The sequence below is a fragment of the Oncorhynchus nerka genome, linkage group LG4, assembly GCF_034236695.1.
Source record: "Oncorhynchus nerka isolate Pitt River linkage group LG4, Oner_Uvic_2.0, whole genome shotgun sequence".
NCBI classification, from domain to species: domain Eukaryota; kingdom Metazoa; phylum Chordata; class Actinopteri; order Salmoniformes; family Salmonidae; genus Oncorhynchus; species Oncorhynchus nerka.
Window position 1 is genome coordinate 54,430,309 of NC_088399.1, and position 27,526 is coordinate 54,457,834.

A 27,526-nucleotide genomic window follows, 5' to 3' on the forward strand; every position below is an offset into this window, starting at 1 on the left:
CCCCTTCAAGAAAGAGGCCATGAAGCCTTAGCTTTCCGAGAAGCCAGGATATGTCCACTGATGAGACTGACGAGTCCACCTCCTCAACTCTGATCTTGGAGAGATCCCCACAATCTAGATGCAAGCACCCCAGAGGTTGAACAGTTGGGTGGTAAGTACACAAATTGAAATAGTGGATAGTGTTTCCATATAAATGTAACTTCTACTACTACTACTCTAAACGAGGTACTAGAAACAAAGTGACTATTTAGTCTTCACCGTTTCCTGTGGAATGATAAGTATGGGGGGGTAGTTCCAGCGGAAACATTGGTCTTAATTTCAGTCTACATTTTAAAATGTTAACTGGTCAGGTTTGTTATGTGTTCTGGCATCAGAAACTACTGAGAGCCTACAGAACCAGGCGAGACATTATACAACTACACAGGAGATGTACAAAACCAAGGCCAGACCCAACCAAAAGGATGTTTCCTAGCTCCTGGACCTTGCATTCCAAGCAAGGCAAGCCTTCATCAACTCTGATGATACTAAGGTGCAGGACAGGCCTAACAAGATACTTGTTAGCATATCCCCGTTTCAGAGAGCTGGATCATGTAAGCAAATGTATTCATTTTAACAGTCTGATGGCCTTGAGTTATAAGTTATTTTTCAGTCTCTCGGTCCCAGCTTTGATGCACCTGAACTGACCTCGCCTTCTGGATTGTAGCGGGGTGAACAGGCAGTGACTCGGGTGGTTGTTGTCCTTGATGATCTTTTTAGCCTTCCTGTGACATCGGGTGCTGTAGGTGTCCTGGAGGGCAGGTAATTTGCCTCCAGTGATGCGTTGTGCAGACCGCACCACACCCTGGAGAGCCTTGGGGTTGTGGGCGGTGTAGTTGCCTTACCAGGTGGTGATACAACCCAACAGGATGCTCTCAATTGGGCATCTGTAAAAAAAAAAATTGAGGGTTTTGGGTAACAAGCCACATTTCTTCAGCCTCCTGAGGTTGAAGAGACGTTGTTGTACATTCTTCACCGCACTGTCTGTGTGGGTGGAGCATTTCAGTTTGTCAGTTATGTGTACGCTGAGGAACTTAAGACTTTCCACCTCCACTGCTGTCCCATTGATGTTGATAGGGGGGTGCTCCCTTTGCTGTTTCCTGAAGTCCACGATCATCTCTGTTTGGTTGACGTCGAGTGAGAGATTGTTTTCATTAAAAATCCTACAATGTGATTTTCTGGATTTTTATTCTCATTTTGTCTGTCATAGTTGAAGTGTACCTATGATGAAAATTACAGGCCTCTCTCATCTTTTTAAGTGGGAGAACTTGCACAATTGTTGGCTGACTAAATACTTTTTTCTCCCCCCCACCTTCTGACGTTCCCAGAATCTCTGTGTTAACCAAGGGTTTTGCAAATGTAACCTCAGTAGGGTAGAGAGAGGAAAAAGGGGGGAAGAGGTATTTATGACTGTCATAACCCTACCACCCAGGCCAACGTCATGACAAGGTGCATCAGACTGTTAAATTAAATAGCCATCACTAGCACATTAGAGGCTGCTGCCCCATATACACTGACTTGAAAACACTGGCCACTTTAATAATGGAACACTAGTCACTAATATAGTTTACATATTTTGTGTTACTCATCTCATACAATTGAAGTCGGAAGTTAACATACACGTAGGTTGGAGTCATTAAAACTAGTTTTTCAACCACCCCGCAAATTTCTTGTTAACAAAGTCGGTTAGGACATCTACTTCAAATCAAATCCAATTTTACTTGTCACATACACATGGTTATCAGATGTTAATGCGATTGTAGCGAAATGCTTGTGCTTCTAGTTCCGACCATGCAGTAACATCCAACGAGTAATCTAACCTAACAATGTCTAACCTACTTTGTGCATGACATAAGTAATTTTTCCAACAATTGTTAACAGACAGATTATTTTACTTATAATTCACTGTGTCACAATTCTAGTGGGTCAGAAGTTTACATACACTAAGTTGACTGGGCCTTTAAACAGCTTGGAAAATTCCAGAAAATGATGTCATGGATTTAGAAGCTTCTGACAGTCTAATTGACATAATTTGAGGTGTACCTGTGGATGTATTTCAAGGCCTACCTTCAAACCCAGTGCCTCTTTGCCTCTTTGCTTGACATCATGAGAAAATCAAAAGAAATCAGCGAAGACCTCAGAAAAAGAATTGTAAACCTCCACAAGTCTGGTTCATCATTGGGAGTACGCAAGTATAAAGACCATGGGACCACGCAGCCGTCATAACGCTCAGGAAGGAGACGTCTCCTAGAGATGAACATACTTTGGTGCGAAAAGTGCAAATCAATCCCAGAACAACAGCAAAGGACCTTGTGAAGATGCTTGAGGAAACAGGTACAAAAGTATCTATATCCACAGTAAAACAAGTCCTATATCGACATAACCTGAAAGGCTGCTCAGCAAGGAAGAAGCCATTGCTCCAATAACCACAAATAAAAAGCCAGACTACGGTTTGAACTGCACATGGGGACAAAGATTGTACTTTTTGGAGAAATGTCCTCTGGTCTGATGAAACAAAAATAGAACTGTTCGACCCATAATGACCATCGTTATGTTTGGAGGGAAAAGGGGGATGCTTGCAAGCCGAAGAGCACCATCCCAACCATGAAGCACAGGGGTGGCAGCATCATGTTGTGGGGTTGCTTTGCCGCAGGAGGGACTGGTGCACTTCACAAAATGGATGGCATCATGAGGTAGGAAAAATGTGGATATATTGAAGCAACATCTCAAGATATCAGTCAGGAAGTTAAAGCTTGATCGCAAATGGGTCTTCCAAATGGACAAGGACCCCAAGCATACTTCCAAAGTTGTGGCAAAATGGCTTAAGGACAACAAAGATAAGGTATTGGAGTGGCCATCACGAAGCTCTGACCTCAATCCCGTAGAAAATGTGTGGGCAGAACTGAAAAGGCGTGTGCGAGCAAGGAGGCCGACAAACCAGACTCATTTACACCAGCTCTGTCAGGAGGAATGGGCCAAAACTCACCCAACTTATGGTGGGAAGCTTGTGGAAGGCTACCCGACACATTTGACCCAAGTTAAACAATTCAAAAGCAATGCTACCAAATACTAATTGAGTGTATGTAAACTTCTGACCCACTGGGAATGTGATGAAAGAAATAAAAGCTGAAATAAATCATTCTCTCTACTATTATTGACATTAAAGTAAAGTGGTACTCCTAACTGACCTAAAACAGGGATTAAATGTCAGGAATTTTGAAAAACTGAGTTTAAATGTATTTGCCTAAGGTGTCTGTAAACTTCCGACTTCAACTGTACATTCCTCCTACAGATAACCATTAACTTCTGGTGTAGACCCAAGAATATGGCACCACAAATGTCTCTAACATAACTAATGATTGATAATATTTAAAGTTCAGAAATCTGAACCCATCACTCGGAATGCGAAATCGGACTTTAGTGAGTTCAAGACAACTGGGAACTCGGGGGGGAAAAACAAGCTACGACTGGGAAAATACGTTTTGAACTTTCATCCAACTCGGAATTTCAAATGGAGAACTCAGGCCCCTTTCTAGAGCTACGACCTGAAGATCACTGACGTCATCATGATTCAACCTTTTTGTTGTTGTTGAGTTCCCAGTTGTCTTGAAAGCACCATAAATCCAAAGAATGCCAGACTTTGATGACAAAGTTTGATAACAAAAGTTGCCCACGATGGACCTCCGCACCACATTCCTGTTCAAGTGAGCACAGCACAACAAGGTGAGTCTAAAAATATGTTCTATGTTTCAGTTTAAATGATGTAATATGCCAGGGAGATATGTCAGTGGCCAAGAAAGTATTACTAAGTGTAGTAAGCTGTTAGTAGCCCATGTGCTTCACTCTAATAATTTGGTATATTTTCAGCTCTTAATTTCACTTACTGTTCTGACTTGGTTGTGCACATGTAGCCTATAACCTGTTTTTGAGAAATGTAAGAGCTTTCATTGTAATTTATGACCCCTTTATTTATTCTACGGTTCCGACTTGGTGTACCCGGAGAACACTAAGACCGGCCCATGTTCTGAATTCTGTCGCTGTACATTTCAAAAGTGCTGAACAAATAGTTATATTGACTATGTCCGTCCTAGCTCGCTCATGTATGAATAAAAATTATGATTTGCTCTTATCCGCTTGTCGTCCCCTTATGCCATAGTTTGCACATCTCAATTGTCAGAAGAAACCATGTGTTTAAGCAAGTCACCCATATCAGCTATGTTTTTTAAAAAGGCATTAAATCAGGCTGAATGAACTGTTTCGCTGCCAGACAAGGCTCTGCTGATAGCCAGGTGTAGCAGTGGTAAGGTGTTGGGACTGCTGTTGGGACTCTGCTGTTGAGACTTTGTGGGCACCGTTTGTCACCGTTACAGTGCAATTCATGTATTGTTTAGTTTTGTCTTGTGTAGTGGCTTTTCCACAGATGTGGAAAGCTCTTGTCCACTTTGGGGCGGCAGGGTAGCCTAGTGGTTAGAGTGTTGGACTAGTACCTGGAAGGTTACAAGTTCAAACCCCCGAGCTGACAAGGTACAAATCTGTCGTTCTACCCCTGAACAGGCAGTTAACCCACTGTTCCCAGGCCGTCATTGAAAATAAGAATTTGTTCTTAAACTGACTTGCCTGGTTAAATAAAGGTAAAATTAAAAATTAAATTAAAATTTGTCCTTGAGGGATTCACGCACATCTTCCAAGCTTCAAGACAAATAAATCATAGCATCTTAGTGGCAACATTGACATTTTCAAAGCCTCATGAGCCGATTCATTCGTATTGAAAACATCAGCAAAATGTTCCTTTTTAAAAGACTTGACAAAAATGTCTGAAATACATTTTGTTTTACTGAGAAGTTGTCAGTAAAGTGTCACCTAAATTAAAAATTTAAGATTTTCTGCCCTTGGGTCAATATTCTCATGGTGACTGGAATCTTCCAGTGGTGGAAAAGGTGCCAATTGTCATACTTGAGTAAAAGTAAAGCTACAGTACTTTTAATAGAATATAACTCAAGTAAAAGTCTAAAAGTATTTTGTTTTAAATACTTATGTATGACTAGATAGGTTTAAATAGTGGAGTAGGGTGGTGGGTTATTAATGAGTGTAGGGTTAGATGGTAGGTTAGATACATTTTTTATAAATAAAATGTAAAAAAAAAAAAATTATATATTTTTTAAGCACAGTATAATGGAAGCTATACTCCAGTCTAATTGGTGGCGGTAATTAAACATTTAATAGATTCCAACCACTTAAACCTCATTGAAGAAGATGGTTATGGATATCAAATGGATTCAGTAGCCAATCTTATTTTGCTAGATTCTAACCAATGACAGGGCCGTCTTCTGATCAGAGTGAGCAGCCGTTCTGTGTCACGCAACATGTGTCAATATCTGTTTCTTTCTTTGCTCTTAGGATCAGGGCACCATTGAAAAGAGTGATTTCTGGGGTAGCGTCTAGTGTGGAGATCGAGCAATTGAAGTTGAAGATTCCTGTTTGGGACGCCCGCAGTGTGGTGTGTCGCAGACCCGGTTTTCCCGTTGGAAATTTTGTACCGAATCCACTGGGTTGTTTCAGGTGCAATGTTTATGGTCATGTCACAGCAGTGTGTAGGAAGAAGATCCCAAGATGTGGGACGTGTACAGGAGGGCATGGGACAGAAGATTGTGTAGTTTTGGTGGATAAAGTTGTGTGTGTTAACTGTAGGGGTGCCCATGTTGCTGTGGATCAGAAGTGTCCGGTTCGAGAGAGGCAGGTTGAAGAAGCCAGAGTCAGGCAAATGATGTCGGTCGTATGTTGAGGCAGTGACAAAGTAGAGGAGGATGGGTCAAGGGTGAGGAATCCTGAGAGGATTCCAGTGAGTAGTAGATTTGTGCCAGCACAGAGGGATATGCCAAAAGAATGATTTATGCTTCAGTAAGGTTGGCTTCATAGCGTTAATAGCAATGGTTATCAACTGTAACGCAGAAATAGAATGTAAATCACAGAAAATAGATGTGGTGGCAGCTGCAGATATGTATTTGTGTATACGAGATATGACTTCAGAAGAGTTACAGGATGTTTTGAGGGGTGGTGTCCCGTCCTCCCAGGATGTTGGCATAGTGCAGGTACAGATAGGGTCAACGTAGTGGGTTTTTGATGAGTGTAGCTGGCGATGTCTAGGGCTATATTTCACTAGAGGAACAGAAATAATGAAGAACATGTAATTTAAGTAGGCTGTGACTGGCCTCACACGCCAGTACAGTAGGTAGTGGTGTATGCACCTAAAAGTTGGATGCGCTCTGCCAACCAAATTCCAAAGAATGACAGGGCAAGGTAATGACTGCGGTTGAAATGATTAGCGAAGCAAGGGAAGTTTGCAAAATAAGCCCATCTGCCCTCATTTTTAGTCGAGTTTGCAAGGTGTACAATTATGTTCACTTCTGGGCCTGAAACTCCCCATAATTCAATTCGAGTACATCTGTACATCTGCTAAGAAAAGTCAGCCAAAAATTAAAACCTCAACTTCAATATGGAGTCAACATACAAGTGTAAGTAAAAACGAATGGAAACAAGTTAGAAATTGTGCTACTAATGCACTTGATGGCACAAACACCTCTTGTAAAAGTAATGATGTTTTTGTTTGGTTAGCTTTAGGAAATTGTAGAAATAAAACATTTTCCTTCTTCATATGTTCCAACTAGGCAGGCAAACGTTATTTAGCCAATTCATTTGCTAGCTTTCATACAGTAGGCGTATATTAATAATTATAATTAATGTAAGTAGACATGCAATTATAATTGACTGTTGCGCAAATAAAGCACCCACAAGCTACTAGTGGCTGAAAACACAATCATTGCGGGATGAACGAGTGACTAATTTCCGGGCAAGGGCGGCCCATTTAAAAAATCATTCCTTCCTCCCTCGCCCTACAAGTGTATACTCGTCAGACGTCATCAGAGGTGTCCACTTAATTTGAGGGGATAGGGTGTGTCTTTTAAGTGTTTGGACTCCAATCAATGCAGCGTTCACGTCCTACGAGGTAGACGGAGAACTGCAAACCAGATGGCATTGTTTTCAATGAGAGCGGACGGTAAAAATGTCGTTGAGGCTGGTAGTGAATACCGTCAGCCGGCACGGTAGACGGGACTTGCGGCCAAATTGTTTTCTAACGGATGTTGATTTGCACTGATGTAGTTCACTGAAATCAACCATAGCAACATATACGGTAACCCTCTATAACGCTTTATTTGTCCCTCTATGCCGACAGGTATGACGGACTTCGCGTGTCTCGTCTAAACTCAGCATGTATCACATGATCATTTATGTGAGAGGATAGACCAATGAGGAGCAGCAGTGAGTTTTTGAAAGGTGATCAGTAACATAAGAGAGGGAAACTCGCAGCGAAACGTGAAAAGGGTCCATCGACCATATCACATCAGAAGCAGTACAAGCTACTGTACATGGAAATATAAATACATCAGTGACCGACAATATTCTCGAAAAGACAGGCCTGTTGTGAAATTTCTAGATTTTCCGTCACCAAATCACGAATACAGTCATTTGGAACGAGCCACCTGAAGGTGATTTGTGTTTTACTTGTCAAAGCTAACGTAGTAACGTTAGCTAGCTAAGCTTAGTGCTAGATAGCTAAGCCTGCTAGCTAGCTAACTTGAGCTAATTCATTATTGTTAGTTAGCAAGTTAACCAGCTATTTAACTAGCCTGCTAACTTAGCTAGCTAGTTCCAACGGTTGTTGGATGACCTTTTGTGTTTTATGAACTATGTTAGCTAGAACACTCAGTGGGTGAAATGCTGATGAACATGAGTAGCTAGCTATGGATGATATAGCTAGTTATTTCACCTAGATTTTGTTTGCTAGGGTGGGTTAGTTAAACAAAAAACGTAGCTAGTAACGTTACTGTAGGAGATTAAACTTGTTGCCTTACTTAGCCATCTAACGTTAGCTAGTTAGTTTATGATGCGCAGTACAGGTGCATTGATCACATCCGACCTGTAATTGTCATGTTATTGCCTTTTTCTTGGGCTTTACTAACTTCTTTGAGGTTTATTGGTAGACTTCAAACGATGAGGTGTATTGCCGCTACGTACTATACGGGCAGTAAATTAAATAAAACATCATACTCCTTCAGTCAGTCCAAATCACAGGATTCCTTGTAATGCTCCTGCTGTAAAATCCCCGAGTCCCTAAACTTTCAGATGCACTCTTTTCAGGTTGGCATCATGTCTCAGAAGCAGATATATTACTCTGACAAATATGACGATGAGAAATTCGAGTATAGGTAAGTTAAGACTGTACGTTTTTCTAAAACAGTTTTTATCTAGCTAGCTAATATCGACATGTATTTCTTGCCTGGCAGAGGTCTTCCTTCCTAGCCCTGTGAGGTTGACACTGCATGACTCAGTAAAGTACCATTCAATTTCTCCACTCTCTGTAGGCACGTGATGCTGCCCAAGGACATTGCCAAGCGTGTGCCCAAGACCCATCTGATGTCAGAGACTGAGTGGAGGAACCTGGGTGTCCAGCAGAGTCAAGGCTGGATACACTACATGATCCATCAACCAGGTACACTGTCAGATGTTAGTATTAACACTCAGTACAGTAGAAGGAGTGAAGTGCTGGTGAATACAGCAGCATAAAGGCTATTATGGGGGAATACAACACTGAACTGTACTGGGGGATTACACTTGTGCCTATGTCGCACCATGGTGGTTCATATCAGCACAGTAGGCAGTGTGATGTGGTGAATCCAGCGGCATAACACTGAATTGTAGCCTACTGTACTTGGTGGAACTCTGACTTGGGGATTACTTTTGTACCCATGTCTTGGGTTTGGGTCATTACTGCTACACTGGTGATTAGGATGTGCTCCTCCTTAGATGAAGCTCATGTTGAATTCTCTGGGTACTGTATAAACCATCATGTGATATGGGGTGTATAGACTTGGAAATAAACGGGCTTGAACGGAGAGGGAACTACCTGCATTTGTCCAATAAGAAACTTCACACTGCTCTTGATAGTAACACTGATCTTAAATAAGCTTACGTTTCGGCCTTCGTCAGAGCTTTTGTGGCTTAATTTTTGTTTTTGCACCCTTATGTAGACCTAGCCCCACCCACATCCGTTCCACGCATCGAATGGGGTTGAGGCGAAGGAAAAACAAATAAGTCCTACCAAATATAACAATATACATTTCATAAATATTCTAATAATACGTGTAAATAAGACGTATTAAACATGTCTGTAAAACCACAATGAGGACATAACTTGCTCGGTAGGTCTTCATTAATCATTGGGTACATCGTACGAAAAACAGAGTAATCTTAAATAGGAGCATGATGAAATGCCTATGTATGTTGTGAATTTGAACATGAATTATGCCCCTATTTAAGATTACTATGATGTTTTTCGTATGATGTACCCAATGATTAATGAAAATGTGCTCGGTAGGTCTATGTCTTCATTGTGGTTTTACAGATGTGTTTAATACGTCTAATTTACACACTTTATTCAAATATTTATGAAATGTATATAGTTATATTTGGTGGCACTTATTTGTTTTTCCTTCACCTCAACCCCTTTCGATGCGTGGAACGGATGTGGGTGGGGCTAGGTCTACATAAGGGTGCTAATTTAAAAAAGAGAACTCACAAAAGCTCTGACGAAGGCCATGAGGCCAATACGTAAGCTTATTAAAGATCAGTGATACTATCAAGAGCAGTGTGCGGTTTCCTTTGTCCTTCATCTTGTTCAACTGTTACCATGTACCTGCAAATAAGATTGCTCAGATGTGCGAGTGCCTTAAATTTTGAATGACTGTTTTTCACTCTGCACTCTGAAATCTTGTAAGTATACACAATAAAAAGACAATAGGGAAAAACTACAACTTTTGTTCAGAAATGGGGTGAAATCATCAAATGTTCTTTAGATTTAATGCTATTAATCGTTGAACATGTCAAAGAAAGTAAAAGAAGTTGAAGTGAAGATTAGCGAACATGAGGTTGTAAAGAAGGAGATTCTAGTCCCTAATTTCACAGCCATAAACGACACGATCAATCAGCCTATTGGGAAATACAGAGACTTTCTACAAGCAACAAAGATCAAGAAATATCAGCGAGACACAGAGGACTACCAGCTCAACCAGATGTACGCATGGGAAGGCCCAAGGACAGGAGCATGGGGAGGCCGACGTAGGGACGCACTACTGATCGGGGGACGCAGATATGCAGAGAGGGAGGAAACTTGGACACAGAGGCGTCCACTGAGCGCGAATTCCCTACAAACAGTGACTCCAGCTATCGTCGCACACAGTCATTTTTTTTTTGTTGCCCAGAAGCAACACAAGGCTCCACGGAAGAAAAACGATGTAAGCGGTCAAAGAGGGGACCAGGAACACAGGCCGTGGACATGGAGCTACAGCAGGACGTGATAATTAACCTCTCCAAAAAAGACCTTACTGACGCCCAAGTCAGTCTTATCGAAGGGCCTCTCTTTTGTACCTATATGTACAGATAAACCATTCGAAATGAAAGTAGATCTGTTAAAATTATTTCGCAAGATTAAACTTAAGTATGCGTTTTCTCAAAACACTTTCAGGCCTAGAAACAGATCAAAGAACTAGTACCCCATTTTAAGGCCAAAAGCAAATTCTGTCCTATGGTTAACAACTCTTCAATTAATACCTATTGTAGGTTAGTCGAACAAGAAGCCATGTCAGTATATAGGAGACAAACAAACCACATTCAGAAAAATCTCACTAGAACAGAAGAACAGACACTTAATGAAAGATTCACCTTTGGTTATTAAACCTGCAGATAAGGGTGCTGTGGTTGTTTTAGACTAAGAAAAATATAAAGAAGACAAAAGACTCAGAAGACTCAGCAATGAACGTTTCTATAGAAAACTGAGTGTTGATCCCACACAGGTGTTCCAAAGGGAAATATGCTCTAATCTGGAGCGAGCCCTATTAAACAACCTTCTCAAAACCTGAAAATGAATCTTTGCTGCAAATGTGCCATACGTCCATGCCTGTACATTTTACCGAAATTACACAAACTTAAAACACAAGGTAATTATCCAGGCAGACCAGTGGTTGCAGGAATAGGCTCAATGCTAGAGCTGTTGTCGATCTTTGTAGACTCTTATTAAAACTCATGTGCAAGCATTGCCATCAAATGTGAAAGACTATAGACTTCATAAACAAGATCTCACTAATAACGTGTTTAACAGAAGACTGTATTTTGGTCACATTAGATGTCGAGAGTATATACCAGCATTCCCCATGTGGGGGGGCTGGGAGCCCTAGCTCACTATTTGGGAGACAGACACACTAACGAATATCCACCAACAAACTTTATTCTAGAGCTGGCTGAATAAGTTGACTTATAACTATTTTGGGTTTGATGATGAATAATTACCTCCAGACGAATGGAACATCGATGGGCTCCACATTCGCTCCGAGCTATGCCAACCTTAGTGGTTCTTCTTGAAGAATGTTTTGTTAATAATGAAAAAATATATATATATATATTAGTCCTGAAGTTGTATCAATATATTTATGACATGTTTTGCATATGGGAAGGAACGGAAAAAGATCTTTATGGCACTACTCAATGACATTGACCCCAATCTGAAATTCACTATTGAATGTGAGACTCAACGTGTTCAATTACCTCTATGTGGATTGAGAAATTAAATGGATCCCTATTTACAACTCTGTATAGAAAATAAATAGACAGAAATACTCTTACAGCTTCCATCCTGAGCCATTTAAGAGAGGACTTCCAAGAAGCCAGTTTTTCAGACTGCGTTGTATATGCCACTCCACAGAGGATTATCTAGAAAAAGCAGCAGAGATGCGCATTAGGTTTCTAAGAAGAGACTATTTGCCACAATGTGTGGATGAAGCTCTTAATTTAGCATTGGGGAAAAACACGAGATGAACTGCTACAAAAAAGACCCGCTAAAGAATACTCCGTAATATTCACAACCACATATACTTTGAACTCGCGAAAAGTGGGAGATGCGGTCAAGAAACACTGGCATATTTTATCATCGGACCAGGCTTTGCTGGCTGAATTTAAAAATCCACCACTTATTGTGTATAGGAAAGGTCGCAATTTACGCGCTAAATTTGTTCATGCCAACTGCCAGCCACGAGAAAATCAGCCAGGCTATTTTACGCCCTCTTCCAAATGATAGCTATAAATGCAGAGGATGCGCACAGTGCAATATGATGAAGTGTGAATATTTATGCCACTCATACAGGAAAATGGTTCCAAATAAATGACATTATTACGTGTTCCACCACCCATGTTATTTCCACTATTAAATGTCCATGTGGGCTGTGCTATGTAGGTTTAACCTCTCGTTCTCTCAAACAGAATCAGTGAGCATAAATTCAATCTGGAGAAATTACATGGTTTATCCAGTCGCAGTACATTTTAATGACCTAAAGCATGACATTTCTACCTTTTAAAAAAAAAATAATATATTTTTATGATTGTGGCATAGAGGAAGTTAAGATATCAGACAGGGGAGGTGACATAAATAATAGTCTGAGTAAAATAGAATGTTTTGGGATTTTCACCCTCCAGACATTATTTCCTAAAGGCCTATGTTGTGAATTTGAACATGAATTTCTCCTATTGAAGATTACTCCATTTTTCGTACGATGTACCCAATGATTAATGAGAACTTGCTCGGTAGGTCTATGTCCTCATTGTGGTTTTACAGACGTTTAATACGTCTTATTTACACACATTCAAATATTTATGAAATTTATATTATATTTTGCAGCACTTTGTTTTTCCTTCGCCTCAACCTCTTTCGATGCGTGGAACTGGTGTGGGTGGGGCTAGGTCTACATAAGGGTGCTAATTTAAATAAACAAACTCAAAAGGCGGTGAGGCTGATACGTAAGCTGTTTTTACCCCCAAGTCATAAGACTACTGAACAGGTGACCAAATGGTTACCCGGACTATTTGCATTGTGTGACCCCCAACCCCTCTTTTACGTTGCTGCTACTCTGTTTATCATATATGCATAGTCACTTTAACTATACATTCATGTACAACCATATCTGCATACTACCTCAATCAGCCTGACTAACCAGTGTATGTATATAGCCTTGCTACTGTTATTTTCAAATGTCTTTTTACTGCTTTATTTCTTTACTTAACTACACACTTTTTTTTCGCACCATTGGTTAGAGCCTGTAAGTAAGCATTTCACTGTAAGGTGTTCGGCGCACATGACAAATAAATACACTTCGATTTGATTATTAAAAGGTCAGTGACTATCGAGCAGTGTGCGGTTTCCTTTCTACTGTTACCATGCACCTGCAAATAAGATTGCTTGGATGTGCGAGTGCCTTTTAAATTTCCAATAAGATAATTGTTTTCATTAAATGGTTTTTCTTTGGTTAGTGTGCACTAATGAATGCAGTAGGGTTGGGTGATATTACAATAGCATCGTCGATGGTGACTACATCATGTGACAGACGATTGTTTAGCCTATATTTGAACTTGAATGGCGTCGCGCAGTAGAAAATTGAGTCTCGCACATTCTGAGTAATTTGCCTTTTTTTTATATCTCCCGATCAAACTGACTGTATATGGAGTTCCATCTAAAAGTTATTTCAATAGGACTAATAATGAGAGAACAAATCATATAAATTAGCCTATAGAAAAATCAATTTGACAAGTTTGATCTTTAGAAATAAATGATCCATGTGGGCCTGGAAAATCCCTCCATGTGAGATTGAACACAAAATGGCCAATAACCTTATCCTCCTAAGCCTATCATAAAAGCTTTAAGACAAGTTAGTCATGAACAGTAGCTTATTTCCTTAATATTCTAGCAATGTTATTATAGTTTTCATTCGTTTTTTGGGGACTTCTCTGAAGACCCCTAGATCTCTACATTACTCCCTTTTTTGTTTACAAGGCCCTACTTAATAAACTTCTGTCTTATCTAACTTCGCTGTTGAAGTATGGACACCTGAGTTGCCTAACCCGTTCACAGGATTGGTTAACTCTCAAGGTTCCTAGGGTGTCCATCGAGCTAGGTAAATCTGCTTTTAGTTTTAATGCACCATAATCCTGTAACAATTCTAAATACACTGCTCAAAAAAATAAAGGGAACACTAAAATAAAACATCCTAGATCTGAATGAAATATTCTTATTAAATACTTTTTTCTTTACATAGTTGAATGTGCTGACAACAAAATCACACAAATTATCAATGGAAATCAAATTTATCAACGCATGGAGGTCTGGATTTGGAGTCACCCTCAAAATTAAAGTGTAAAACCACACTACAGGCTGATCCAACTTTGATGTAATGTCCTTAAAACAAGTCAAAATGAGGCTCAGTAGTGTGTGGCCTCCACGTGCCTGTATGACCTCCCTACAACACCTGGGCATGCTCCTGATGAGGTGGGGGATGGTCTCCTGAGGGATCTCCTCCCAGACCTGGACTAAAGCATCCACCAACTCCTGGACAGTCTGTGGTGCAGCGTGGCATTGGTGGATGCCAGTCCATAGCATCAATGCCTTCCTCTTGCAGGAACTGCTGACACACTCCAGCCACATGAGGTCTAGCGTCTCTTGCATTAGGAGGAACCCAGGGCCAACCGCACCAGCATATGGTCTCACAAGGGATCTGAGGATCTCATCTCTGTACCTAATGGCAGTTAGGCTACCTCTTTCGAGCACATGGAGGGCTGTGCGGCCCCCAAAGAAATGCCACCCCACACCATGACTGACCCACCGCCAAACCGGTCATGCTGGAGGATGTTGCAGGCAGCAGAACGTTCTCCACGGTGTCTCCAGACTGTCACGTCTGTCACATGTGCTCAGTGTGAACCTGCTTTAATCTGTGAAGAGCACAGGGCGCCAGTGGCGAATTTGCCAATCTTGGCGTTATCTGGCAAATGAAAAACGTCCTGCACGGTGTTGGGCTGTAAGCACAACCCCCACCTGTGGACGTCGGGCCCTCATACCACCCTCATGGAGTCTGTTTCTGACCGTTTGAGCAGACATATGCACATGTGTGGCCTGCTGGAGGTCATTTTGCAGGGCTCTGCCAGTGCTCCTCCTGCTCCTCCTTGCACAAAGGCGGAGGTAGCGGTCCTGCTGCTGGGTTGTTACCCTCCTACGGCCTCCTCCACGTCTCCTGATGTACTGGCCTGTCTCCTGGTTGCGCCTCCATGCTCTGGATACTACGCTGACAGACACAGCAAACCTTCTTGCCACAGCTCGCATTGATGTCCCATCCTGGATGAGCTGCACTACCTGAGCCACTTGTGTGGGTTGTAGACTCTGTCTCATGCTACCACTAGAGTGAAAGCACCGCCAGCATTCAAAAGTGACAAACATCAGCCAGGAAGCATAGGAACTGAGAAGTGGTCTGTGGTCCCGACCTGCAGAACCACTCCTTTATTGGGGGTGTCTTGCTAATTGCCTATAATTTCCACCTGTTGTCTATTCCATTTGCACAACAGCATGTGAAATTGATTGTCAATCAGTGTTGCTTCCTAAGTGGACAGTTTGATTGCACAGAAGTGTGATTGACTTGGCGTTACATTGTGTTGTTTAAGTGTTCCCTTTATTTTTTTGAGCAGTGTACATTTAATCTTGATGTTCTGGCAATTTAAAGTATTGATTGGAGACTTATTTGTGGAGGAAGTTAACTTTTTCTGGGTTTTTTGTGTTTCTCATGACTGTTTTTGTATTTTAATGTGTATATGTTTGGGTATAATGTATATATTTATGTTGCATATTCAGGGCAAATTTGTAAAAGAGACCTAGGACTCAATCATTGCTGTTTTAAATAAGGTTGAATAACATGTTTTAAAATGTTAGTTTTCAGATCCACTTTACTTGAAGTTTCATAACTTTATTTTGTTTTTAGTGGGAGGCAGGGCTCTACAGTGTGACCGTTTTACTCGCACATGCGCCAAAATATTCATGTGCGACCTGGAAAAATCAAGGTCCGTGTAAAGCCTTGTTAGGAACCATTTGTGCTTCCTTCTTGCCACCCTACATGCCAGATTTGTTGAGTGCTTGGGATGTTGTCACATGCACCCTTTAACCAGTCTTGGCCATAAAAGCCTGTAGCTCTTTCAAAGTTGCCATTGGACTCTTTATAGCCTCTCTGATCAGACTCATACTTGCTCGGGCAACCAGTTTGGGGTGATGGACTGATCTAAACAGGGTATTGGTGGTGCCATAGGTTTCTTTCCACTTCCTAGTAATCGTCTTGACTGTGCTCTAAAGCCGTTGAAATCTTTAAAATCACATTTTATTGGTCACATACACATGGTCAGCAGATGTTATTGTGAGTGTAGTGAAATGCTTGGGCTTCTAGTTCTGACTGCAGAAACACCTAACAAGTAATCTAACAATTCCACAACAACTACCTAATACACACATCTAAGTAAAGGAATACGAATCTATACATTCATGGATGAGCAATGACAGAGCGGCATAGGCAAGATGCAATAGATGGTATAAAATACAGTATATACCTATGAGATGAATGATGCAAGATATGTAAACATTGACCTCGCCTTCTGGATGGTAGCAGGGTGAACAGGCAGGGCTCGCTCGGGTGGTTGTTGTCCTTGATGATCTTTTTGGCCTTCCTGTGACATTGGGTGCTGTAGGTGTCCTGGAGAGCAGGTAGTTTGCCCCTGGTGATGTGCAGACCACACCCCCCCTCTGGAAAGCCTTGCGGTTGTGGGCGGTGCAGTTGCCGTACCAGGCGGTGATACAGCACGACAGGATATGCTCTCCGTTGTCCATCTGTAAAAGTTTGAGGGTTGAAGAAGGCACTGTTGCCATACTGTGTTGGTGGACCATTTCAGTTTATCCGTGATGTGTACAATGAGGAACTTTATCTTTCCACCTTCTCCACTGCTGTCCTGTCGACGTGGATAGGGGGATGCTCCGTTTGCCGTATCTTTTATATCCATCCTCAATCTGTGCCTTTCCTCAACGTTGTCCCAGTGTTCTTTTGAAAGCTCTTGCTGAGTGTTTACTTTGCAATTCCCTACCCAACAAGCTGAACCTACGGGAATTGCTGAATTTATCCGGAAAGCATGCGAATCACTACAATTTAAAACCGGTGGAGGCCAATGAACTTGGTGTGTGATTTTGAAGGTCATTGGTTACACCTGAGCTAATGTATGATTGCTTTTGCAAGGGGGTTGGACATTTATCCAACCAAGCTATTTCAGTTAAAGATTTAGATTTTCTTAAATCCAGATTATTTTTTTACTTGGAAGTTGTGGGGTTCAATGGAAAATGCATTTTAATTCCCGGCTATAAGGCAAAAAAAGGTGAATATTTTGAAAGGGGGTGTACACTTTGTATAGGCACTGTATGTGTGTTGACTGAAAGGCCTCTCGATTCATGAGCTGTCTTCACAAATGAAATAGGCAGTGACATGGTGCATATAGCCATAGAAGCACAGTGACTTGCCTCAATGCAGTCATTTGTGGCTTTCAGTTATATTTTTGGGAACCCATCCCATGAGTGTATGGATCTCCAGTTGATCTGTTCTGTTATATTTAATCAACTCTGTCTAACCCAGTGCACTGCTTGCTATGAATTCTATCTGATGGTGTTTGCATGTTTAGGTAAAAAGACATGTTTGGAACACTGACAAGTAAAAGAGCGCAGATGAGAGGCACGCAAGCCTGTTCTGCTCCTCTACCAGAAAGAAATATTAGAAAGGATTTGCCATTGCCTGCACTTACCCTCTGCCCAGACTTTCAAAAGCATTATTGTTCATCATGATTCGTCCAGTGGTATTTGATTTTGCGCTATAGACCAACTGCGTTTTTAGCAGTAAAATTTGGGTGGTTGCTAATAGGGGTGATAGCGTCGTATATCACAATGTTTTTATAGGTACATAATCAAGATAGGACAAAGGTTGGACATCGCCAAACCTATAATACAGTACAGTCATGTTGAGCTCAAAAATCAGTGTTTGTAACAAGATGCTCAGCCTCCATTGGAATGACTTGTATTATAGGCTACTACCATCTTTGATACTGGTGTCTTGTCATCAGCAGATCATGAGGTCTGACTCATTTCTGTCTCTCCAAATACATCTGTTCTTGTCTGTCACCTGAACACAAGACATTGAATCTAAGCTTTTCAGCCATGATAATCAAATACCCTACGTGGTTTACCAAGTCAGGGCATCTGTTGAACATATGGTTGGGTGTGTCCCACAAACATATTTGATGAGCTTGCCTTATGTACATCATTATACAGCCTTGAATGAAGAAACAAAGAATTAATGGTTACATGGCTAAAGCAGACAATGCTAAGACAGGTGTTTGATGGAGAGGTTAGTGTGCCATGCGCCCTAGAGGGGAGGTCTGTATCATCTTGTTACACCATGACCTTGTCATCGGATGGATGGATGGTCACCGAAATGTATTCGGCACGTGTGCACTGATTTGCAGCATTCGTTTATTAACAAAAGCCTCACACGTGCCACACTCCTACATTGCATCTGGTTTTTGCTCAGACAAGCCTCACACACGTCATGGTCCTAAGATGGGGTACTAGAATACGGACACAGGCATCGGTCACATTGTTCCAAAAGCCGCGGGAACTTGTCGGCAGAAAGATGTTGAGTATGATAGACTACTGACGCGTTGCCACTTATCAAACCAACAAAATATTTTGTGTTGATGGAGCTCCAAATGGAGGTTTCTAAACATGGGCTACTAAAGCTTTTGTCTGACTTGTATTGTTTCTAAACATGGGCTACTAAAGCTTTTGTCTGACTTGTATTGTTTCTAAACATGGGCTACTAAAGCTTTTGTTTGACTGTTGTAATTGTTTCTAAACATGGGCTACTAAGGCTTTGTCTGACCAAACAAATGCAGCCAGCGCTCCCATTCAAAATCCAATACTGAAGTTCTCCAAACTTTTCAATATTTGAGTCAATCAGATGAGATTTGGAAGGATCAAGCCTCACGAGACTACTGGAATACATGAAAGAATGATCAGCTTTCCATACTCTGACTCTAAGGATGAGTCTCAATAATATCTGCTTTTGTTCACTACTTCCCACATCTGAATGCATTGGAGTGGTGTAGGCATGGGCTAGAGGTAGTTTCCACCATGTTTCTTATACCAGCCATTTTCTTTCAAATTAGTGAAGGGCAGTAAACAAGGGCACACTTTGGAAGGAAGGAGAGATATTTGGGAAACCGCCTGAAATGTTTTTCATTCAGTTCCTGAACTTCATTCACATGTTTCCTGTTTTTTTTCTTTTTCACCAGAGCCCCACATCTTGCTTTTCCGTCGTCCTCTGCCTGCAGCCTGATCTCAGACAGAGTGCACGAGAGAACACTCATAGGGAAGAAGATAAGAGAGTGGCTGGAGATGGATGAACACTTCAGTTGGATGGATGAAAATACTATTTTCCACATGTGTATCGTATACATTGCAGTGGAGCCAGAGTCAAGAGCTCCAAACCACCGTCCTCACTCACCGTAAAGCCTTTCACATTTCCTATGGACCTGGTTAGAACCCTTTCATCCTTTTCTCTATCTGTATTTCTGTAATCATTCAAACTTTTGTATTAGGACTAACTTGATAATGTTGTCAGGGTGTATGTCTGGGAAGAAAAATAAAAGCTGTGGTTGTGGCAACACTGGAATTATTCTAAACCTTACCTGCTGTGCGTTGACTAACATGATGCTAATATCTATTTTAAGCTATATAGTAACTGTAAAATGTAAGGGGGACATTTTTGAAAGCGCAAATGTGCAGGGATTTTACCAAAATGACTATGATCAAATACCTGTTATGGCACTTGATTCATCTTGTTTTGAATACTGCAGATTGTATCAAGTGTATGCACACCTACTCTGTACAAATGATAGTACTCTGGACATGTTTTTTGTTTTATCAATTGTGACCAGCTATTATAAGTAACGCTGTTGACTGTCTCTATTTTAGAGCTGTCAAAATGGGGCCCAAGTTCTTTGTTGACATGTCTATTATTGTACAAATCAGCTGCTCAGTATTTATGAAATCTTGTACCCCGGAAATAAATGTTTTTTTAATTTGTAATTCTCACAGATTATGATGTGGTTGTGAATTATAATTACTTTTTATATATATCTATCCTTAAAGTGGCACTAATGGTACTGTCCCCACTACAATAAATACATACTTAAATACATGTAAATTGGTTCTTAAAACATTTGAATTACTGTAAAATTCCATTAACCCTCCTATTGTGATCAGCAGGGGTCTGGGACAGGGTACCATGACCGGTGAAGTCAGGTCAGGGCTCCACAGAGTAAATTGGATCAGCAGCACGACTAGGTGATCAGGAACAGACCGGATTGGAATCATCAGACCAGGTTGTACTGAGGCACTGTCCAAGAGCTCTGGTCTGACAGGACAAAAATAATTAAAGAGGAGTTGGTGGCAGTATGCCAAAGATCACAGTATACCAGATAAGTCAGGCTGACCCTAACAACTTGGCACATACAAGCTATTGCAGCATAAATACTGAGACATGGGTTGGTTGACACTGGCCCTGTCCAAAGGTACCCATGGAGTATAAGCACTATAGTTATCACTTTTGAGCAGTTTCATTAAGTGCTAGATATGTTTTAACAAATGTCAAGGAAATCATATCAAAGTCATATGAATATTGATTGTATTGTGAACAGCAGATTTCAGAAGGAATATGTATTCAAAGTGATTCAGTGAAGTGAATAAGGGACTTTGTTTTACCCAGACAATTGAAAATGTGATTGGAGTTTTGAAACATGAGACATTTGGATGATCTGTTCAGAATGGTATGCTTAGAGTTGTGAAAATGTACCACTAACTTGTGAATTGCATCAAAGTGATTGAAAAAAAATGTTTAATGTTTAGAGACCTTCCCTCTTGAACTGCATTGTTTGTTAAGGGCTTGCAAGTAAGCATTTCATGGTAAGGTGTACACCTGTTGTATTAGATGCATGTGACAAATAACATTTGATTTGAACTACCATTTCTTGCTTTCTCAAATGTCAACCAAAGCTTAACATACTTTGTCTATTGGGCTTCACATAAGTGTAGGGCATCAGGGCATTCAGTGGGCTTTTTTGTTGGCTTCCACTGAGGTAACCCTAGGAAGACAAAGGGGAAACTAAAACTAGCTCCAGGTTATTTTGTGTGCAAATGCAGAGTTATTTTCTATGATGTTTTTTATTAACCTTAACAGAAGTTGACCCCAGCTAGGAGCGAAAGAGCAGAGAGGTCTCGCCTTTATTTTGTCCTTCCAAACCAAGTAATTCGGAAGGATGTCGTAGCACTTGGTCCCCTTCTTGATTCTGCTCCCGGTGGCTTTCCTTCGGTTTCTCCTGAGCCTTGTCGATGTTCAGTCTCAACTTGATTGATAACAGGAATAAATGCAATCATATTTCATACAAATACATTTCTTACATATCTCTTGGAGGTCCAGAAAATAAATTAACAGCAGACAATTTTTACCTGTTCAAAAACCTCCACACCCTTCTCAGTCTGTGCCTGAAGGTGGTCCTCGAAGGCCCTGATCTGGTTCGACAACTTTCAGTGATCTGAAAGTATTTATGCAACAAAAGCAATAGACAAACAAGAACACTAAGTCAATCACAAATTTGAAAGAATACAGTATATGCAATAATTGTATATACAATTGCATTGTTTATCTCAAGTCAACAGCTGCGACTCCCGTCCGTACATGGTGGAGGCCTGGACGCTGCTGTTGTGTGCAAAGAGAATTACCTTCAGGTTGTTCACCCACCGTTCCTGGTACCCGTCAAGGAACTTGTCCATGGCGGTCCTGAGGTTCTGGTTGGTGCATTCATCAAACCTGGAGGAGGGTGTAGGAAAGCGATATCTATTGACGTGTACCATGGACAAAAAAATAAATGGTCACAGAATATCACCTATAACATCCGTACCTTGTCCCAACTGGGTTAATTTTGGGCTTCATGAGTTTCAACTGGGCAAGGCTGTAAAATTGCTTTTAATGCTGTAAGTGGCTGTCTTAAACCCAACTCTAGGCATAAACTGGAGCATTGGGAAATGGTTGGAGGTGACCTGGAGAGACTAGTTATCTAGTAAAAACTATACTGAACAAAAATATAAACTCAACATGTAAAGTGTTGGTCCCATGTTGCATGAGCTGAAATAAAAGATCCCAGAAGTTTTCCATACGCACAAAAATAGTACTTCTCTCAAATTTTGTGCGCAAATTTGTTTACATCCCTATTATTGAGCATTTCTCCTTTTGTCAAGATAATCCATCCACGTGTCAGGTGTGGCATATCAAGAAGCTGATTAAACAGCATGATCATTAAGCAGGTTTATCTTGTGCTGAGGACACAATGCATTCAGAAAACTGCAATTTTGTCACAACACAATGGCACAGATGTCTCAAGTTTTGAGGTAGCGCGCAGTTGGCATACTGGCTGCAGGAATGTCCACCAGAGCTATTGCTAGATAATTGAATGTTAATTTCTCTTATGGTAGAGAACATTAAACCTGTTAGGGCTAGCCCTGAATACTGCCCCTTCTGGAGGAATTCGGCACCCATATAAACCATGATAAATTTTTGTCAAAAGTTGCTAATATATGCAATTAAAAATTGTTATCGAATAGGAAACACTCTAAAGCTTATAAAACCGTTTAAATTTTGTCTCTAGCTAAAGCAGAACTCTCAGGGCATGCATTCTCCCAAAGTCTCTCTTGTAATGGGAAAAGTTGCCCTCACTTTGACGTCATTGTTTACACACTTCCCAAAGAGCTATAACCATGGAAACACGTTCTATGTCTTCAGCGTGAAGCCTGCTTTCGATGAGGCCTGTAACTGCGAGAATCACGTGCTCACGAGACGTTCAGCGTGACCAAACGTCCCGGTGACGCACAAAAAAAAATTCACCAATGGGAGACTGAAGATTTCTCTCTCTTTCTCCCAGGACAGACTGAACAACGTGTGCTAATCTGTTCGCCTCACGATTGCTGTAGACCTTTATAACATGCTAAGGCTTAATTATAAACATAGTTTGATAAGTTTACTCGAAATATAATGTATACTTTCGATTTTGGTCTATACCAGCCACTTGAAATTTGCATACATTTCGACCGAAAAGTGTCTAGGTTTGAGAACGGAAAGACACAGACTTGCAAACTGAACGCTAACTTGGTGAGTATTAACCCTTCCACGTCTTCTGAAGCAAGAACAGCCATGGTAAGGGAAATTTACGTCTTCATTTTGGGTTTCTGCCGACTCCATGATAGAGGAGTCAGCATGCTAACTGAGAGCGCCGACTCTCTATTATAGCCTAGTAAACGCCAAATGTAACGTTAAAAATAATTGTAACATAGCAATTGCATTTAGAAGAAGTTTATCTTGCCATACATATGTAAAACATGCATATTTAGTCAAAGTTTATGATGTGTATTCCTTGTTTGCTGACGTTATCTGCCGGAGCTATTTATTTCTCCTGACATTGGAGTAGCATTTTTGAACGATGCATAATTGTAAACAGATATTTATGGATATATATTGCATATTATTGAAAAAAATGAATGTACTGTGTAACATGTTATATTACTGTCATCTGATGAAGATTTCAAAGGTTAGTGAAATTATTTTTCTTTTAATCCTCGTTTGTTGATTGCATATTTTTCCTACTTGGCTAAGCTAATGAAGTATGTATGCAGTGGTGGTTGGACATAAATATGTGCTATGTTTTCGCCGTAAAACATTTTAGAAATCTGACTTGCTGGGTAGATAAATAACTTCTTTATCTTTCATTTGAGCCATTTTTCAAGCGATTCTGTGGAGGTTAAATATTTTTAGGATTATTTCTTGCGTTCCCTGCGCCACATTACAGCTCAGGGGGGGTGGGGTGAGTTCCCAAAGGGGAACTAGTAGCCCTAACAGGTTTAACATAAGCCACATCCAATGTCGTTTTAGAGAATATCTCCAACCGTCCAAATAACCGCAGACCTGATGAAGACATATAACCACACCAGCCCAGGACCTCCACATCCGACTGCATCACCTGCGGGATGGTCTGATACCAGCCACACGAACAGCTGATGAAACGGTGGGTTTGCACAACTGAAAAATTTCTGCACAAACTGTCATAAACCGTATCAGGGAAGCTCATCTGCGTGCTCGTCGTCCTCACCAGGTTCTTGACCTGACTGCAGTTCGGCATCGTAACCGACTTCAGTGGGCAAATGCTCACCTTCGATGACCACTGGCACCCAGGAGAGGTGTGCTCTTCATGGATAAATCCCTGTTTCAACTGTACCGGGCAGATGGCAGAGGGCGTGCATGTTGAGAGGGTGCTACAGCACCCCATGAAAACAAATAGAAATATAAATAATAAATATATATGTATATATATATATTATAAACTACCTGTCAAAAGTTTGGACACACCTACTCATTCAAGGGCTTTTCTTTATTTGTATTATTTTCTACATTGTAGAATAATAGTGAAGACATCAAACCTATGAAATAGCACATATGGAATCATGTAGTAACCAAAAAAGTGTTAAACAAATCAAAATTGTTTAGATTTTAGATGATTTAAAGTAGCCACCCTTTGTCTTGATGACTTGCTTTGCACACGCTTGGCATTATCTCAACCAGCTTCACCAGGAATGCTTTTCCAACAGTCTTGAAGGATTTCCCACATATGCTGAGCACTTGTTGGCTGCTTTTCCTTCACTCTGCAGTCCAACTCATCCCAAACCATCTCAATTGGGTTGAGGTCAGGTGACTGTGGAGGCCAGGTCATCAGCACTCCATCACTCTCCTTCTTGGTCAAATAGCCCTTACACAGCCTGGATGTGTGTTGGATCATTGTCCTGTTGAAAAACAAATGATAGTCCCACCAAGCGCAAAGCAGATGGGATGGCATATTGCTGCAGAATGCTGTTGTAGCCATGTGTGCCTTGAATTCTAAATAAATCACTTGACAGTCTCACCAGCAAAGCACCATCACACCTCCTCCTCCATGCTTCATGGTGGGAACCACACATGCGGAGGTCATCTGTTCACCTACTCTGTGTCTCATGAAGACACGGTGGTTTGAACCAAAAATCTCAAATGTCTTTTTGGTGTCCTTTAGTCATGGTTTCTTTGTAGCAATTCGACCATGAAAGCCTGATGCCACACAGTCTCCTCTGAACAGTTGATGTTGAGATGTGTTTCTTGAACTCTGTGAAGCATTTGACCTCAAATTTTTGAGGCTCATAACTCTAATGCACTTATCCTCTGCAGCAGAGGTAACTCTGGGTGTTCCTGTCCTGTGGGCGTTCCTCATGAGGACCAGTTTCATCATAGCGCTTGATGGTTTTTGTGACTGCACTTGAAGAAATGTTCAAAGTTCTTGAAATTTTCCGGATTGACTGACCTTCATCTCTTAAACTAATGATGGACTGTTGTTTCTTCTGTATACCACCTCTACCTTGTCAAAACACAACTGATTGGCTCAAACACATTAAGAAGGAAAGAAATTCCACAAATTAACCTTTAACAAGGCACATCTGTTAATTTAAATGCATTCCAGGTGACTACATTATGAAGCTGGTTGAGACAATTCCAAGAGTCTGCAAACCTATCATCAAGGCAAAAGGTGGCTACTTTGATGAATCTCAATTATATATATATTTTTTGTTTGTTATTACATGATTCCATGTGTGTTATTTCATAGTTTTGATGTATTCACTATTATTCTACAATGAAGAAAATAGTAAAAATAAAGAAAAACCCTTGGAATGAGTAGGTGTCCAAACTTTTGACTGGTACTGTATGTATTGCACTAGGCCTTTATAGTATTGTATTAGCGGACCGATATAGCCATCTAGTCTAGGGAAAGATGAACGAAGAAAAGTACAGAGAGATCCTTGATGAAAACCTGCTCCAGAGCGCTCAGGACCTCAGGACAAAGACACTGAAAAACGTGGACAGTCGTGTGCATCATTAATTCAGAACCACTGAACAGCAACATAATAAACTAAAGCACTGATAATTGCGAACGAGAATGACTGCTAATTGTATGGCTGTGTGCTCGATTTTATACACAGGGTAGCCTGGGGTGTCAGGGTAGCCTAGTGGTTACAGTGGTGCACTATTGGTTGCAAGTTCAAACCCCCGAGCTGACAAGGTACAAATCTTTTGTTCTGCCCCACTGTTCCTAGGCCGTCATTGAAAGTAAGAATTTGTTCTTAACTGACTGTTGCAGTCTCCTTCCTACACTGAGTAGTTCATGTTCGTCCAAGAACACTTCACATTCAACTTCACATTCAGAGAGCAGCACCCATGGGTTCTGCCCAACAAGTACAGATACTCAGAAATGCTGATACAGTACCGCCATGAAAAGGTGATGCATTCTGGAGCAAGAGACACTCCAGTACAAATCAGAGAGCGATACTGGATCGTGCGTGCTAGGCAGCTAGTCAAGAGCACAGTGGCAAGATGTATAGTGTGCAAGAGATTCAAGGCAAGGGCCAGACAGCAGGTCACTGCGCCTTTACCTAAAGACAGAATAACTGAATCCCCACCATTCGAAGTCACCGGTATGGATTTTTCAGGACCGCTCTACGTGAAAGAAAATGGTTCTGTGAAGAAGTCATACATTGCACTGTTCACTTGTGCTGTAACCAGAGCAGTGCATTTGGAACTGGTCTCAGAACAGTCAACAGAGACATTCCTGTTGGCTCTAAAAAGATTAATCTCAAGGAGAGGATTATGAAAGGTAATCTACTCAGACAATGCAAAAACGTTCAAGAGAGCTGATCAGGACTGTGAAAGAGCTGTGGAAGGCAATCGAAGAGCCCCATCTCTTGGCGTTCTTCTCAGAAAGGGGTATCACCTGGAGGTTCATCACCGAGCAGCCTGGTGGGGCGGATTCTTATCAGCTCAGTGAAAACATGCCTGAGAAAGGTTCTTGGGAGAGCTTCACTCATCTTTGAAGAGATGTGCACTGTCCTGACAGAGGTTGAAGCTATCCTAAATTCCAGGCCTCTGACCTTCGTGAACAATGAAGTGGATGAACCTCGACCCCTGATCCCAGCACACTTCCTGGTGGGTAAAAGAATAACCACTTTGTCGCCAAAGCCTTTTCCGGCTGACACACAACGCTAAACAAAGAGGAAATTACACGCAGATGGAAGTACAGGCAGAGACTTGTAACCAGTTTCTGGAACAGCTGGCGAAGAGGCTACTTGCTGGATCTAAAGTCAGCACATCGCTGTGACACACCACAGCCCACCCCACTGAAAGCGGGGGACGTTGCACTCATCGGTGAAGACAATAGACCCAGACAAACCTGGAAACTAGGAAGGATTGAGGAACTGTTTCCAGGCCGAGATGGCCTAGTTAGGTCATGTTCAGTTCGTACTGATTCAGGGACTTGTTGAGGAGACCTATTCAGTTGATATACTGCTTATAGATTTAGATAAACGCTT

At 41.2% G+C, this 27,526-nt stretch overlaps 1 protein-coding gene across 2 annotated transcripts; it reads left to right on the top strand.

Annotated features, from left to right (window-relative positions):
• The first annotated feature begins 7,030 nt into the window (after nt 1-7,030).
• Nucleotides 7,031-20,237, top strand: LOC115128199 (cyclin-dependent kinases regulatory subunit 1). Of its 2 annotated transcripts, none has more exons than XM_029657845.2 (4): nt 7,031-7,225; nt 8,233-8,300; nt 8,457-8,584; nt 19,330-20,237. In XM_029657845.2, the coding sequence occupies exons 2-4, from the start codon at nt 8,242-8,244 to the stop codon at nt 19,371-19,373; spliced, it is 231 nt and encodes a 76-aa protein (XP_029513705.1). In that variant the 5' UTR covers nt 7,031-7,225; nt 8,233-8,241; the 3' UTR covers nt 19,374-20,237. The 2 variants fall into 2 exon arrangements, with proteins under 2 accessions (XP_029513705.1, XP_029513703.1); XM_029657843.2 differs by lacking the exon at nt 7,031-7,225 and adding an exon at nt 7,284-7,580.
• Nucleotides 20,238-27,526: the final 7,289 nt, after the last annotated feature.

Coding starts and splice junctions, on each gene's coding strand:
- LOC115128199 (XM_029657845.2), top strand. CDS start 8,242: ATGTCTCAGAAGCAGATATATTACTCTGACAAATATGACGATGAGAAA. Junction 8,301..8,456: donor GATGAGAAATTCGAGTATAG/GTAAGTTAAGAC, acceptor CACTCTCTGTAG/GCACGTGATGCTGCCCAAGG. Junction 8,585..19,329: donor CTACATGATCCATCAACCAG/GTACACTGTCAG, acceptor CTTTTTCACCAG/AGCCCCACATCTTGCTTTTC.